This window comes from Hypanus sabinus, unplaced genomic scaffold (genome assembly GCF_030144855.1).
Source record: "Hypanus sabinus isolate sHypSab1 unplaced genomic scaffold, sHypSab1.hap1 scaffold_945, whole genome shotgun sequence".
Classification (NCBI taxonomy): Eukaryota; Metazoa; Chordata; class Chondrichthyes; order Myliobatiformes; family Dasyatidae; genus Hypanus; species Hypanus sabinus.
The window spans coordinates 27,279-42,079 of record NW_026781799.1 but is presented as its reverse complement, the minus strand read 5'-3'; the positions used below and the strand labels follow the sequence as shown (position 1 = coordinate 42,079).

Genomic DNA, 14,801 nt, shown 5'->3' with positions numbered 1-14,801 from the left:
GAAAATGGACAGGACAGCCAGTGGATGTAGTGCAGCTGGACTTTCAGAAAGCCTTTGATGAGGTCCCACATAGGGGAATAGTGGGCAAAATTAGAGCACATGGTATTGGGAGTAGGTTTTAAAGTGGATAGAAAATCGGATGGCAGACAGGAAACAAAGAGTAGCGATTAACGGGTGCTTTTCAGAACGACAGGTAGTGATTAGTGGGTTTCCTGAAGGCTCGGTGCAGCTATATGCAATATACATTAATGATTTAGATGAAAGGATTAAAAGTAACATTCGCAAATTTGCAGATGACACAAAGTAGGGTTACAGTGTGAAATATGAGGAGGATTTTAGGAGAATGCAGTGTGATTTAGATTGGTTGGGTGAATGGGCAGATACATGGCAGAAGAAGTTTAATGTGGATAAATGTGAGGTTATCCACTTCGCTGGCAACAACAAGAAGGCAGATTACTATCTGAATGGCGCCAAGTTAGGAAAAGGGGAAATACAACGAGATCTATGTGTTCTTGTACATCAGTCACTGACAGCAAGCATGCAGGTACAGCAGGCAGTGAAGAAAGCTAATGGCATGCTGGCCTTCATAACAAGGGGAGTTGAGTATAGGGACAAAGAGGTCCTTCTGCAGTTGTATAGGGCCCTGGTGAGACCACACCTGGAGTATTGTGTTTAGTTTTGATCTCCAAATTTGAGGAAGTACATTCTTGCTATTGAGGGAGTGCAGCGTAGGTTCACGAGGCTTATTCCCTGGAAGGCGGGACTGTCATATGTTGAAAGATTGGAGCAACTGGGCTTGTATACAGTGGAATTTAGAAGGATGAGAGTGGATCTAATTAAAACATATAAGATTATTAAGGGATTGGACTCGCGACAGGCAGTAAACATGTTCCCGATGTTGGTGGAGTCCAGTTTAAGACTAAGAGGTAGACCATTGAGAAATGAGTTGAGAAAAAGTTTCTTCACCCATAGAGATGTGGATCTATGGAATGCTCTGCCTCAGAAGGCACTGGAGGAAAATTTTCTGCATGCTTTCAAGAAAGAGTTAGATAGCGGAGTCAAGGGATATGGGGAGAAGGCAGGAACGGGGTACTGACTGTGGATGATCAGCCATGATCCCAATGAATGGCGATGCTGGCTCGAAGAACTGAAGGGCTTCTCCTGCACCTATTGTTTATTGTCTATTGCGGACAGGAGTCGTGTGACCATGTTGCATTTGTACAGGACGTCGCTGACGCCGATACACATGGAGTACGGTGCTCAGTTTTGGTCGTCCTGTTCCTGGAAAGATGCCAGAGAATTGGAAATAAGTGCTCGGCGAGACTTACGACGACGTTGCCGGGACTCCAGGGACTGAGTTAGGGAAAGAGGTTGAGTTGATTGCGACTTTATTCCTCGTAGTGCAGGGGTGACCTTTCAGGAGTATATAAAGAGTGGAACACAGACAGAGTGAATGGGCGTAATTATTTCCCCTAGACTTGGAAAATCGAGAGCGCACAGGTATAAGGAGAAAGGGGGAAAATATTCAACTGGTGAGACGATTTACAATCGTTTGTTACCCAGATGGTGGTCAGTCTGTGGATCGAGCTGCCAGAGAATTGGTGGAGTCAAATACATTACATTCTTGGCCATTTGGGATTATGACATGTGAGCCCTCCAGAATGACGTCGTTGTTGCATCACTGACCTGCTGGTTCGACTTTCCGAATGTTCAGCTCGGTGTAGGTGGAGGTCACATCGTCTGCGAGAGAGAGATAGACAAGTATGAGATAGCGCGATAGAGAATCGGTGACAGTGAGGTGTAGAGGGAAGCGAAGAAATCACAGAGACGTGGGGGAGGGGGCTGTTGGGGACAGCGAATGTGATGAAGGGGGAGAGGCAAGAGAGGGAAGCGAGACAGGGAGTACAACGACAGAGAGAGTGAAATGGAAGGATTGAGTTGTTAAGAGGGGGTGACTGAAGAGTGGCGATGGGTGGGAAAATGGAGCAGAATTGGGAATGAGAACGAGGAGACATAGCAGAGAAGGAGGGTGGTGTGTTGAGGGGTGTGAGGTAGTCAGTGCAGAGAGTAGGACTGAAAAACGAGGCAGAGGGGTGAGAGAATAAAAAGAGAAGGGTGGATATGTGCGACAGAGAGGATGGAAGAGTTAAAAGAAGAGAAAGAGTGAGGTAAAGAGTGCAGAGGGAGAGCCAGAGTAGGAGTCCGGGGGAGGGTGTCAGAGGAGAGAGGATTAAGAAAGAGAGCAATGAGAGAATGAAGAGTGAATGGGTAAAAAGAGGTAGAGAGATGTTGGGAGATAGTTAGAGAGTGGACAGAATAATCACGGGAGAGGGAGGAAAAAGAGGAGGGGGGAAGAGGGAGGGACTGGGAGACAGGGAATAGTGGGACTGATAGCGTGAAAGACAGGGCAGGGAGAGAGAGGGTAGGGAAGAGACAGAGGTTCAAGGAGGGATAGAGAGGGGAGTGGGTGATAGAGGGGAGCGAATGAGAGAGAGCAGAATGGGGGCAATAGAGCGTAAAGAGAGGGGGTGATGAGGACGGGAGGGGCGAGTGGATGAGATGGGAAAAGAGGGATAGAGGGGAGAAGAGAGGGGAAACAGAAGAATGAGTGTGAGGGGAAAGGGAGAGAGAAGGGGGGAAGAGATAAGGTTTGTGCAGAGTGTGTGGGGAGGAGATGGAAAATACGACAGGGGATTAAAATAAATTTTAGGGGTTTCCGTCATCACCACATCTCTCATTGCCCTCTCTAAACATCACCCTTCCCACGGTACTCCATATTCACCTGCCATCCCAGAGCGCTCCCTCCTTTCGCCATCTCAGCTCTCCCCCCTCAGTAAACCTTCCACCCCACCATGACATTCCGTCCTCCCACATTACACTCTCTACATCCCACTCCACAATGCTGCCTCGGTAATGCCCTCCTATGCCGGTCGCTCCACGCCACCCTTCCCAAAGCACGCCATCGTCACTGACGTCCCCACCCACTCATATTGCTCCCTCCAAGTCGCCTGTCCTGCGCGTTCCCTCTAACATATTCTCAAATAGCGAATCATTAGGGTCAGCTGTAAGTTTGCCCTGAGGTTTCTCGACAGGAATGGACAAATTACATGAACACAGTCAAGGCAACAACGATGAAACTGACCTCCATCTCTACGGATCTGGGACTCAGAGAGGGTCTACGCTTTAGGCTCCACGTACGATACATCAGGTTCAGATATTGGCTGAGGCTCCCTCATCATCGACCCAGTCAAACACAGAGTGAATCTCCCTGTGCAGCGTCTCACAAGTCCAGGGCTTAGACACAGAGTGACGCTCCCTCCCCACTGTGCTATCACCAGCCGCCAGGGACAAACGCAGAGGGGGTTTCCATCCGCACAATCCAACACACGCTCTCGGACTCAGACTCAAATGGAAACTCCTTCCCTCCGTCTTTCTGCCCCACTCACCTCGGGAAGGTGCCCCTGAGCCTGTGTTTGTGCATTTCTTATTCATGGAAGCTTCGCGGCCGTCTATCCTGTCGAGGATCCTCTGCGTGTCTGAGCTCAGGAAGGAGAAGTAACCGTTGTCAGAGTAAGCCCGTTTTGACAAGTGAGACAGAGCGACACCAAAAACCCAAGGTTAACAGCTGAAAAAGAGAGGAAGCGAGAGCTGGGCGTGGGAGAGGTACTGTGGAGAGGGATTGAGAGTGCGAGAGAATGGCCCGCAGAGATGGTCTTCAATAAGGCCTTTGACAAGGTCCCACATGGGAGGTTAGTTCAGAAGATTCAGTTGCTAGGTATCGATGGTAAAGTAGTAAACTGGATTCGACATTGTCTCAATGGGAGAAACCAGAGAGTGGTAGTGGATGATTTCTTCCCCGAGTGGAGGTCTGTGACTAGTGGTGTGCCACACGGATCGGTGCTGTGTCCACTGTTGTTTGTCATCTTTATCAATAATCTGGATGATAATGAGGTAAATTGGGTCAGCAGATTTGCTGATGATCCAAATACAGATGCAGTGGACAGTAAAGTATGTTTTCAAAGCATAGGGATTTGGACCAGTTGTAGGAATGGGCTGAAGAATGGCAGATGAAATTTACCGCGGACAAGTGTGAGGTATTGAACTTCGGAAGGTCAAATCAAGGTTAGATCATACAAGGTAAATGGTAGGACACTGGGGAGTGCAATAGAGCAGAGGGATCTGGGAGTACAAATCTGGGAGTAATTTCCTGAAAGTGGCGTCACACGTGGATAGGGTTGTAAAGAGACCTTTTAGTACATTGGCCTTTATAAATCGAAGTAATGAGTATGAGAGTTGGAACGAAATGGTGAGGTTGGATAAGACATTGGTGAAACCGAATTTGGAGCATTGTGTGCAGTTTTGGTCACCTAATTACAGGAAATATATTTATAAGGTTGAAAGGGTGCAGAGAAAGTTCGCAAGGACATTGCAGGGACTCGAGAAACTGAGTTACCGAGAATGGTTGAATAGGGTTGGACTTTATTCCCTGGAGCGTAGAAGAATGAGAGGAGATTTTATAGAGATATATAAAATAATGATATGTAGAGATAGAGAGCATGCAACCAGGATTTTTTACGCTGAGGGGAGGGGAGAAAAAAAAAACAGAGGTTATGGGTTAAGAGTGGAAGTATTGGCGCGTGGCCTAGCGGATAAGCCATTGGTCTAGTGATCTGATGGTCACTGGTTCAAGCCTCAGCTGGGGCAGCGTGTTGTGTCCTTCAGCAAGGCATTTAACAACTCTTTGCTCTGCGACGACACCGGTGCCAAACTGCTTGTGTCCTGGTGCCCTTTCCTTGGAGAACTTGAATAACATTAAGGATCGGATTTTCAAGTATTTGAAAAGACAGACACCTATTAGAAAAAAGACAGCATGGCTTTGTGCGTGTTACGTCATGTTTAACCAATGTATTAGAGTTTTTCGAGGACGTTACCAGGAAAGTGGATGAAGGGAAGAGAGTGGATGTATATAGACTTCAGTAAGGCCTTTGACAATGTCCTGCATGGGAAATAAGTTAGGAAGATTCAGTCGCTAGGTATACAAGAGGGGTAGTAAATTGGATTAGACATTGGCTCAATGGAAGAAGCCAGAGAGTGGTAGTGGAGGATAGTTGCTCTGAGTGGAGGCCTGTGACTAGTGGTGTGCCAGAGGGATTATTGCTGGGTCCATTGTTTTTTGTTATCTATATCAATGATCTGGTTGATAATGTGGCAAATTGGATCAGCAAATTTGCTGACGATACAAAAACTTGAGGTGTAGTGGACAGTGAGGAATGTTTTCAACGCTTGCAGAAGGATTTGGACCAGTTGAAGGAATGGGCTTCAAAATTGCAGATGGAGATTAATGCGGAAAAGTGTGATGTATTGCACTTCGGAAGATCAAACCAAGGTAGAACATACAAGGTAAATGGTAGGACACTGAGGAGTGCAGTAGATTAGAGAGATCTAGAAGTACAGATACATAACTCACTAAAACTGGCTTCACAAGTAGATAGGGTTGTAAAGAAAGCTTTTGCTACATTGTCCTTCATAAATCAAAGTGTTGAGAGTTGGAATGTAATGGTGAGCCTGTATAAGACATTGGTGAGATCGAATTTGGAGTATTGTGTGCAGTTTTGGTCACCTAATTACATGAAGGATCTCAATAAGACTGAAAGAGTCAGATAAGATTTAAAAGGATGTTGCCGGGGCTTGAGAAACTGAGTTACAGTGTAAGGTTTAATAGGTTAGGACTTTATTCCCTGGAGCGTAGGAGAATGAGGGGTGATTTGATAAAGGTATATAAAATTATGATGGGTATTGATAAAGTGAATGCAAGCAGGCTTTTTCCACTGAGGCCAGGAGAGGAAAAACAAAAGAGGTCATGGGCTAAGGGTGAAGGGGGAAAAGTTTAAAGGGAATATTGGGGAGGGGCAGAGAGTGGTGAGAATGTGGAAAGAGCGGACAGATGATGTGGTAAATGCGGGTTCACTTTTAACATTGAAAACTTGGACAGTTACATGGATGAGAGGTGCAAGGAGGGATACGGGCCAGGGGCCGGACCGTGGGCTAGGCAAATAAATGGTTCGGCATAGTCAAGAAGGGCCCAAAGGCCTGTTTCTATATGGCAATGTTCTAATGTTCTACATGGTCTAATTCTGCCCCTACAGCTTACGTTCTTATGATTAGTTTATTTTGTTTTGTTGTGGAAAAACTAAATGCTGTTGCTGAGCTTGACTATCTGAAAACTGGGGCCCCGAAGGCCACAGGATAAGATGCAGACTCTGCTCTGTTTGTGCGAGCTAACGAAAGTTAACAAAGTTACTCTGTCATGGTAATGGAAGACCTGACTGTAGACGTGCAGATCTAATTTTGTGCACCGACCAGAAGCATTCGTAGACTGGCTGATATCTTACAAGTGCTTCTTGAAATCGCTCACTGAGTTTATTTGGCTGTTGGCTGTACCCTTCCATAACTTTCCTGTCTCCTCAAAAACAACCCCTGAACACTTGCCAAATTTCTTCCGGACTTTTCCCTGAGAACATATGTTTCCAAATTAAGCTTCCACGTTCCTGCCTGATTGCCTCATAATTGACCTTACTCCAATTGGGTTCAGGTGTTCTGAAAGGTGTTCTGATCAGGTGTACTGTAAGAGATATTTTGCACGTGTTTACGGGATATCTGCATGGAGTTATGCATAGGTATGTTCCAATGAGAAGGGAAAAGGATGGTAGGCTACAGAAACCGTGGTCAGCAAAGACTGTTGGAAATGATGTCTAGAAGAAATGAAGGCCTTACGAAAAGTTCAAAAGACTAGTAGATGACAAAGGTTTGGAAGATTATAAAGCTAGCAGGAAGAAGCTTCAGACAGAAATTAGGAGCGCCTGAAGGGGCCATAAGAAGCCCCTTTAGGTTAGGATTCAGGTGCAACGCAGCGCACTCGATAAGCACTTGAAGAACACGTGGAGAAGATGTGAGAGATTAGGACGAATCAAGTATGACAGTGGAAAAGTGTGAATGGAACCGGAGTAGACAGCAGAGGTACATAATGAATATTTTGCTTCAGAATTCACTAGGGCAAAGGATTCTGGCGTTTGTACGGGTGACTTAGAGCGGACTGAAAACCTTGAGTATGTACAAATTAATAAAGGCAAAATGCAAGAGATTTTGGAAAGCATCAAGTTGCAAAAGTCACGGGGAATGGAGGACCAGGCTACTGTGCGAGCCGAGCGAGGAGACACCTAAGCCTCCAGTGATGATGTTTGTATCATCAATGGGGACGGGAGAGTTTCCGCAGGACTGGAGTGTTGTGGATGTCGTTCCTTTATTCACGAAAGAGAGTAGAGATAGTCCAGGAAATTATAGAACAATGAGTCTTACTTCAGTGGTTGCTACGATGAGGGAGAAGATCCTGAGAGGCAAGATTTGTGAACATTTGTAGAGGCATGATATGATTAATATAAACTGGCATGGATATGCAAAGGCAGGTCGTGCCTTATGAGCCGGATTGATTTTTTTTTTTTTGAGGACGTCTCTGAACATGTTGATGAAGGTAGCACAGTAGATCTAGTTTATAGTGATTTCAAGGAGAATTTGATAACGTACCCATGGAAGGCTTATTGGGAAAGTATGTGTGCAGAAGGGGTAACAGAAGGGGCCTTTGCTTTCTGGATGCAGAACTGGCTTGCCCACAGAAGGATTTAGATGGGTCATATTCTGCATGGAGGCCAGTGAACAGTGGAGTTCCTTAGGGATCTGTTCTGGGACCCTTACTCTTCGTGATTTTATAAATTACCTGGATGAAGATGTGGAGGTGTGGGTTCGTAAGTTTGCGGACTATACATGGTTGGGTTTGTTGAGATAATGAGGTCTGTCCGGGCTTAGTGCGGGAAAGTCCTAGGATACAAAACTGGTCTGAAAAGTGGCAGATGGTGTTCAACCAGGATAAGTGAGAAGTTGTCCTTTTTTGTAGGTCAGATATGATGGAACGATTCTCAGCAGTTTGTTGGCTCGGAGACATCTTGGAGTTCGAGTCCACAGGACACTCAAAGCTGCTGCGCAGGTTGTCTCTGTCCTTAAGAAAGCGTCCGGTTCATTGGCCTTCATCAACCGTGAAGCTGGGTTTTGGAGCAGTAAGGCAATATTACAAATGATAAGACCCCACTTGGAATACGTTGCTCAGTTCTAGTTGTCTCACTACAGGAAGAATGTGGAAACGATAGAAAGGATGCAGAGGAGATTTACAAAGATGTTGACTTGATTGGGGTGCATGGCGTATCAGAATGGGTTTGGTGAACTCGTCCATTTTTCCTTGGAGAGGCGGAGGATGAGAGAGGACCTGATAAGGTGTATGAGATGATGAGAGGCATTGATCGTGTGAATAGTCAGAAGCCTTTATTTCGCAGGGGTGAAATCGACAGCACGAGAGGGCACAGTTTTAAGCTGCATAGAAGTCAGTACAGAGCGGATTGCCAGGGGTAGTTTTATTTTTGTTCGAAGAGAGTGGTGAGTTCGTGTAATGCGCTGCCGGACAGGATGGTGCAGCCCGATACAACAGGCAGTTTTAACAGTCTCCTGGACAGGTACATGGAGATCAGGAAAATAGAGAGCTATTGGTAAACCGAGGTAATTTAGAAGTCCATTCTGGAAAAGAGCTGGATGGTTCGGAGGAAAGGACATGTTCTCACAGTTTGTCGGCCGAAGGGCCTGGACTGTGATCTAGGCATTCTGTGTTTCTATGTTTCTATGACCGCTGGACGGAGCGGTCTGAGGAGAGTGGATCCGAGGGTCGGCTACGCTTGGGAGAGGTCGACGGGAACAAATGGACGACACTGTGATCTCCAACGTTGGAATATTAGACTGTTTCATAAGAACGTGCCCCTTTCTTATTTTTATGTTGATTTACTAACCATATAGTCAAAATAGAAATTTATAGCTCAGTCATTGACTCTCATATTGTGTACTATTTTTAAACATAGTACAGCATCCACCCAAAGGAGATTTCGTAATTTTCTCGGGTCGGGGGCGTCCATCACCCGGATGAAGCAGCGAGCCGAACAGATGATTACATTCCCACTATTTTTTTATTTTCTTGTAAGCCCTTTCTTTAGCTTTTACAAGACCTTTGAGTTCCTTTTTCGGCCAAAATCGAATACTTTTTGAGTATTGAGAACTTCTTCATTTTTGGAATACACATGACCTGCATCTTCCTCATCTTTTCCTGGAAACGAAATCAGTTGCTGCTCTGCTGAAATCCCTTGCAGATATGGTTGGAGAAATGGCAGATGAGTTCAGCCCGGACAAATAGGAAGATATAGCACAGAATTAAAGACAAGACAGTGTCAACGAGCAGAGGGATCTTACGTCCGTGTGTGCAGCTCCATGAATGTGGCTCCACAGTTTGTAGACGACATGAGGATAAGTGGAGGGGCAGGTAGTTTTGAGGAATTAGACAGGCTACAGAAGGGCTTAGACAGGGCAAAGTAATGGCAGATGTACCGAAGTGTTGAAGGATGCATGCTTTGTGAGAAATTAAAAGGTTGAATATTTTATAAATGGAGAGAAAACACAAACAAAACATAAATTTCAGGGGACTTTAAGGTCCTTGAGCGCGGTTTCCAGACGTTTAATTTTCAGGTTGAACATAAAATTCTACAGCACATTCCCGGCCCCTCAGCCCACAATGTTGTGCCGATGATGTAACCTTCTCAGGTTGAGTCTGTGGTGAGGAGGACAAATGCATGTCAGCATTTCGACCCGAATATAAAAGGAAAGGAGAGATGCTGAGTATTTATAAAGCACTGCTGAGGCCTCACGTGGAGTATTGTGAACAGTTTTGGGCCTCTTATTTTAGAAAGATGGTGCTCAAAGTGGAGATGGTTCAAACGAGGTTCACAGAAATGATTCCATGATTAAATGGCGTCATATTAGAAGTGCTGGAAATCTCTAGGCCTGCACACACTGGAATTTAGAAGGAAGAAGAGCGATCCCATTGAAATCTATTGAAAATATAAATGCCTTGATCGAGTTCGTGTGGCGAGGATGTTTTCTATGGTGGGGGAGTTGAAGACCAGAGGACAAAGACTTCGAAGAGCAGCGCGTCCTTCTGGAACGGGGACAAGGAGACATTTATTTAGCCAGACTGTGGTGAAATTGTGGATTTCTGCCGCAGGCGGCCTTGGAGGCCAAAGGTCTCTTCTTGTATATATTTATGGCCGAGGTTTTTGATTGGTCAGGGCTTGAAGGAATACTGGAAGAGGGGAGGGGATTTAGGCTGAGAAGTAAATTAGATAAGGCACGATGAAATGCTGGAGCAGACTAAATGAGACAAACGGTCTAATTCTGCTCCTAAATCCTACGTTCTCATGGTAAGTTAATTTGTCTGAATGTGAAAAAAAAAATGTTTTAACCAAGCTGGACTAGCTGCAGACTGAGGTCACGAAGGTCACAGGATAAGTTGCAGACGCTGCCTTGCTTGTGCGAGCGAACAAAACCTAGCAGCATTGCATACCAAAAATGAGGTAATGTTGACTTTAATCCCACACTGTCTTGGTAAAAGAGGAACTGACTGTAGTCGTGCAGTTCTAAATTTGTCCACCTCCCGGCAGCATTCGTAGACCAGCTGATATGTAACAAGTGCTTCTTGAAATCGCTCACTGAATATTTTTGGCTGTTGGCTGTTGCCCAAAGTTCACTATATACATTTAATAGATAACTTGGCATTGGCGGAGTCGTAAGGCAACGGGATCACCTATTGAGCGGTAAACCGTACACCCAGGTTTGCGTCTTTATTTCTGTTTAATCCCGGGATAAATTCTTTTACAGTCCAATTCTGTAAAACTGGGTAAATCCTTCGGGAATAATGATGTGGGACACAGGGAGAGATGACCGGCTGATTTGATTGTGTAGGAGCTAGTTTTTCAGTTGTTATGTGCAATAAACACAGACATGTCTATTAAGAATATATCAGATGGTAGAAACCCAAGGAGATGGAAGGTTGGGAGAGACGGACATGAACTGTAGTGGTGAGAGAGGGAAAGAGAGGAGGAGATTGGGAGCGTGGAACATTGAAGGGGGAGGGAGGTATCTGATGACGTGAAACGCAGGGAGAGTTGTCGGTCTGTTTTGACCGGGAAAGGGAGATCAAGCACGGATAGAAGATGTAACTTTCATGGAATTTGGAAGGAATTTCATGGAACCTTCGGATCATTCGAGAGGCAGAGGCAGAAATAAACAGGAGTTACAGGGAGACATTTACCCCGAAATGTCAGGAGGCAGGTAGCTGGGTGACTGTGAGCGGAGGGAAGGGGGATAAACAGAATGAGCAGAGCATCCCTGCGGCCGGTCTCACAAATAATAAGTATTCCGTTTTGGATACTGTTGGTGGGGACGTACCCTCATGGAGTAAAGCCAGATCTGTCGCTGGTGTCCCTGGATGAGGAAGTGGAGGAATGGGTTAGTATGTCTGCTGATGACAAATAGTTTGGAGATGTTGTGGACAGTGTGGAGTGTTGTCAGAGGTTGCAGCGGGAAATTGATAGGATGCAAAACAGGGCTGAGAAGTGGCAAATGGAGTTCAACCCCATTAGTGTGGTGGTTCATTTTGGTAGGTCAAATATGATGGGATAATATAGTATTAATAATAAGACTCTTGGCAGTGTGGAGGATCAGAGGAATCTTGGGGTCCGAGTCCATAGGACGCTCAAGGCAGCTGCGCAGGTTGACTCTGTGGTTAAGAAGGCATATGGTTTATTGGCCTTCATCAATCGTGAAATTGAGTTCAAGAGCACAGAGGTAATTTTGCAGCTATATTGGACCTTGGTCAGACCCTAATTGGAGTAATGTGCTCTGTTCTGGACGCCTCACTACAGAAGGGATGTGGAAGCCTTAGAAAGGGTGCAGAAGAGATTTACAAGGATGTTGCCAGGGCTGGGGAACATGCTTTATGAGAATAGGTTCAGTGAACTCGGCCTTTTCTTTTTGCAGCGACGGAGGATCAGAGGTGACCTGATAGATGTGTACAAAATCTTGTACAGGTATTGTTCGTGTGGATAGTAAGAGTCTTTTACCCAGGGCTGAAATGGTTGCCTCAAGAGGACACAGTTTTAAGGTGTTGGGGAGTAGGTACAGACGAGATGTTAGGAGTAAGTCTATTACTCAGAGAGTGGAGATTGCGTGGAATGGCTAGCAAGAGAGGGCAAGGTTTTAAGGTGCTCGGAAGTAAATACAGAGGAGATGTCAGGGTTCAGTTTTTTTTTGCAGCGTGTGGTGAGTGCGTGCAATGGGCTGCCGGAGGCGGCGGTGGAGCTGGAAACGAGAGGGTATTTTAAGAGTCTTCTCGATGGCTGAATGGATCTTAGAATAATAGGGGGCTATGGGTAAAGCCTAGGTTGTTATAAGGTAGGGATATGTGCTGTCAGTTTGGTGGGCCGAAGTGCCTGTATTGCGATGCATGTTTTCTATGTTTCTATGTTTCTAACCCTTCCAACTGCAATTTCATACAGATCATGTATATGCATCACAGGCAGTAATTATTGGGGAGTCGAGTGACAACGTTATATTACCCAGATGGTGGTCAGTCTGTGGGGGACAGAGAAAGTGGCCGAGCCGGATGCATTAGAAACTTGGACAATTGCGAGTATGACACGTGATCCCTCAAGTCTGACGTCATCAGAGTAAACATTGACCTGTTTGTGCAGTGTTTGAAAACCCGCCGGGTTCCGAGGCAATGGGACGATTTTCAACCTGATCGATGCGGGGTTTCTCTTTGCGAAAATTCAGATCTGAGTAGGTGGAGTTCAGACCGTCTGAGAGACACACAGAGAGAAAAGATAAGAGTGAGAGCGGTAGAGCATGGGGGATTGTGTCGGGAAGGGAGGAGAGGGGTGAGAGAAGAGAGAGAGAGAGAGAGAGAGAGGTAAGTGAGGGAGAGAGAATGCGTGAGAATTCGAGAGAGAGAGTCAGGGAGAGGGGTAGAGAGACGAGAGGCTCTCGGGGGCAGCAGAGGAGATCGATGGACAGAGAAGGGGATATAGCGACAGGGACGATGGGCGGGAAGATGTAAGAGGAAGAATGGGGAGGGAGAACGGGGTTTCGCGGTAAGAGAGTGGGACGGACCGGGGAGAGAGTCGGTAACACTGAGAGGGCAGGGAGAGGTGCGAGAGAGGGGGATTCAGAAGAAAGAGTGAGGGGAAGAGAAAAGTGGGAGACGGATGGAGAAGCGAGAAGAAAATTTGAGTAAGAGAGAAGATCGAGGGGAGAGAGCGTTGGGGAAAGGCGTGAGCCATGGATAGACAGGACGAGAGGGCATGAAGGGATTTCAGGGGCATATTTATGGACAGAGCCAGTTTGGAAAACCGGAGTGGCGGACGGGGAAGGATGAGAGGGAGCGGGGAGAGAGGGAAAGGACACGAGGGGGAGACCGAGAGTCGTAGAGACGGTGACTGTGATAGAGGATGAGTGGAGGGAGGGGGCAAGGCGGCAGGGCGAAGAGAAGGGGACAATGCGAGAGAGTGGGGAAATCAGGGAGAGAGGAGTGGTGAATGGGAGAGTGGAAAGGGTGTGAGGAGGTGAGGGAGCGGAGAAAAGGGGAAAGAGGGGAAAGAGAGTGGGGTTAAGAAAAGTGAGAGAGCAGTTATGGATTTATACAGCGTCTCCTCCTCAACGTTTCTCCCACTGTGTCCCTCCTCACCACACGGACACGGCGTTCACTCATCTCCACACACCCAGTCTTCAGAGTTCACTCCTCATCGCGCCTTCCTCCTTACAGCACATCCCATGCTCGCTCTCCTCACCGACCCACAGAGCACCCTCCTCAAACCATCCAACGGCTCTCCTTCTATACCGCAGCTCCCGGGGCGCTGACACCTCACGGCACCGACCCCACCGTCCCTTCCATAATGTCCACCCACCCATCATCTCTCCCACGCGTTCCCTCCGTCTTATGCTCAAACAAGGAATCATTAGAATGACTGTACGTTTGCCCTGAGATCTCTCGGCAGGATTGGACACGTCAGCTCAACAGGGTCAAACCAACAAAGATGAAACTAACCTCTATCTGTCCGGACCCGGGGCGCGGAGAGGGTCTTGAAATTAAGTTCCGCGTACGATACAACAGGTTCAGCTCAGAACAAAACAGCGAGGGTTAGAGACAGAATGAGGTTCCCTCCACACAGTCCAATCACACACTCCCGGGCTCAGACACAGAGTGAATCTCCCTCCACACCGTCCCATCACACACCCCCGGATTCAGACACAGAGTGAATCTCACTCCACACCGTCCCATCACACACTCCCGGGGTCAGACACAGTGTGAAGCTCCCTCCACAGCGTCCCATCACACACTCCCGGGGTCAGACGCAGAGTGAATCTCCCTCCACAGCGTCCCATCACACACACCGGGGATAAGCTGCAGAATAGACCTGTCGCCTGTCTCTCTGTCACACTCACCTCGGGAAGGAGACCGTGAGTCCGTTTTGCCCAACTTCACATTCATGTGACTCTCGCTCCGGTCCATCCTGCCGAGGATTCTCTGCGCCTTTGGGCTCAGATAGGGAAGCATCCGTTGTCAGAGGAGGCCTGTGTTAACAAGTGGGTTAGACCGGTTCCAACCAACGCCGGATGAAGAGCTGATGAATAGAGGAACCGAGAGCAGGGGGACGAAGTGCGGGGAGCAGAGAGATTGGGGGTGTTGCAGAGGGTGGTCGTGAGAAATGAGAGTGGTTGGGGGAAGATAATGAGAGTGGGGAAAATAGCGGAGGATTTGGGGTCGGGTAGAGATAGAAAGGTGGGTGACAATGGTCAGACTGGAGGGAAGGGAGGGAGAG

The 14,801-nt window shown here is 47.0% G+C and overlaps 1 protein-coding gene across 1 annotated transcript in view; it reads right to left on the bottom strand.

Annotated features, from left to right (window-relative positions):
• Positions 1-14,536, bottom strand: part of LOC132390535 (killer cell lectin-like receptor subfamily B member 1B allele C) — a 38,367-nt gene extending 23,831 nt beyond the window's left edge. The window contains exons 1-3 of the mRNA XM_059963150.1: positions 14,425-14,536; positions 3,447-3,536; positions 1,687-1,740 (exon numbers count right to left, since the gene is read on the bottom strand). Of these exons, the coding sequence (XP_059819133.1) occupies positions 1,687-1,740; positions 3,447-3,536; positions 14,425-14,536 (256 nt within the window). The remainder of the gene's footprint in view (positions 1-1,686; positions 1,741-3,446; positions 3,537-14,424) is intronic.
• Positions 14,537-14,801: the final 265 nt, after the last annotated feature.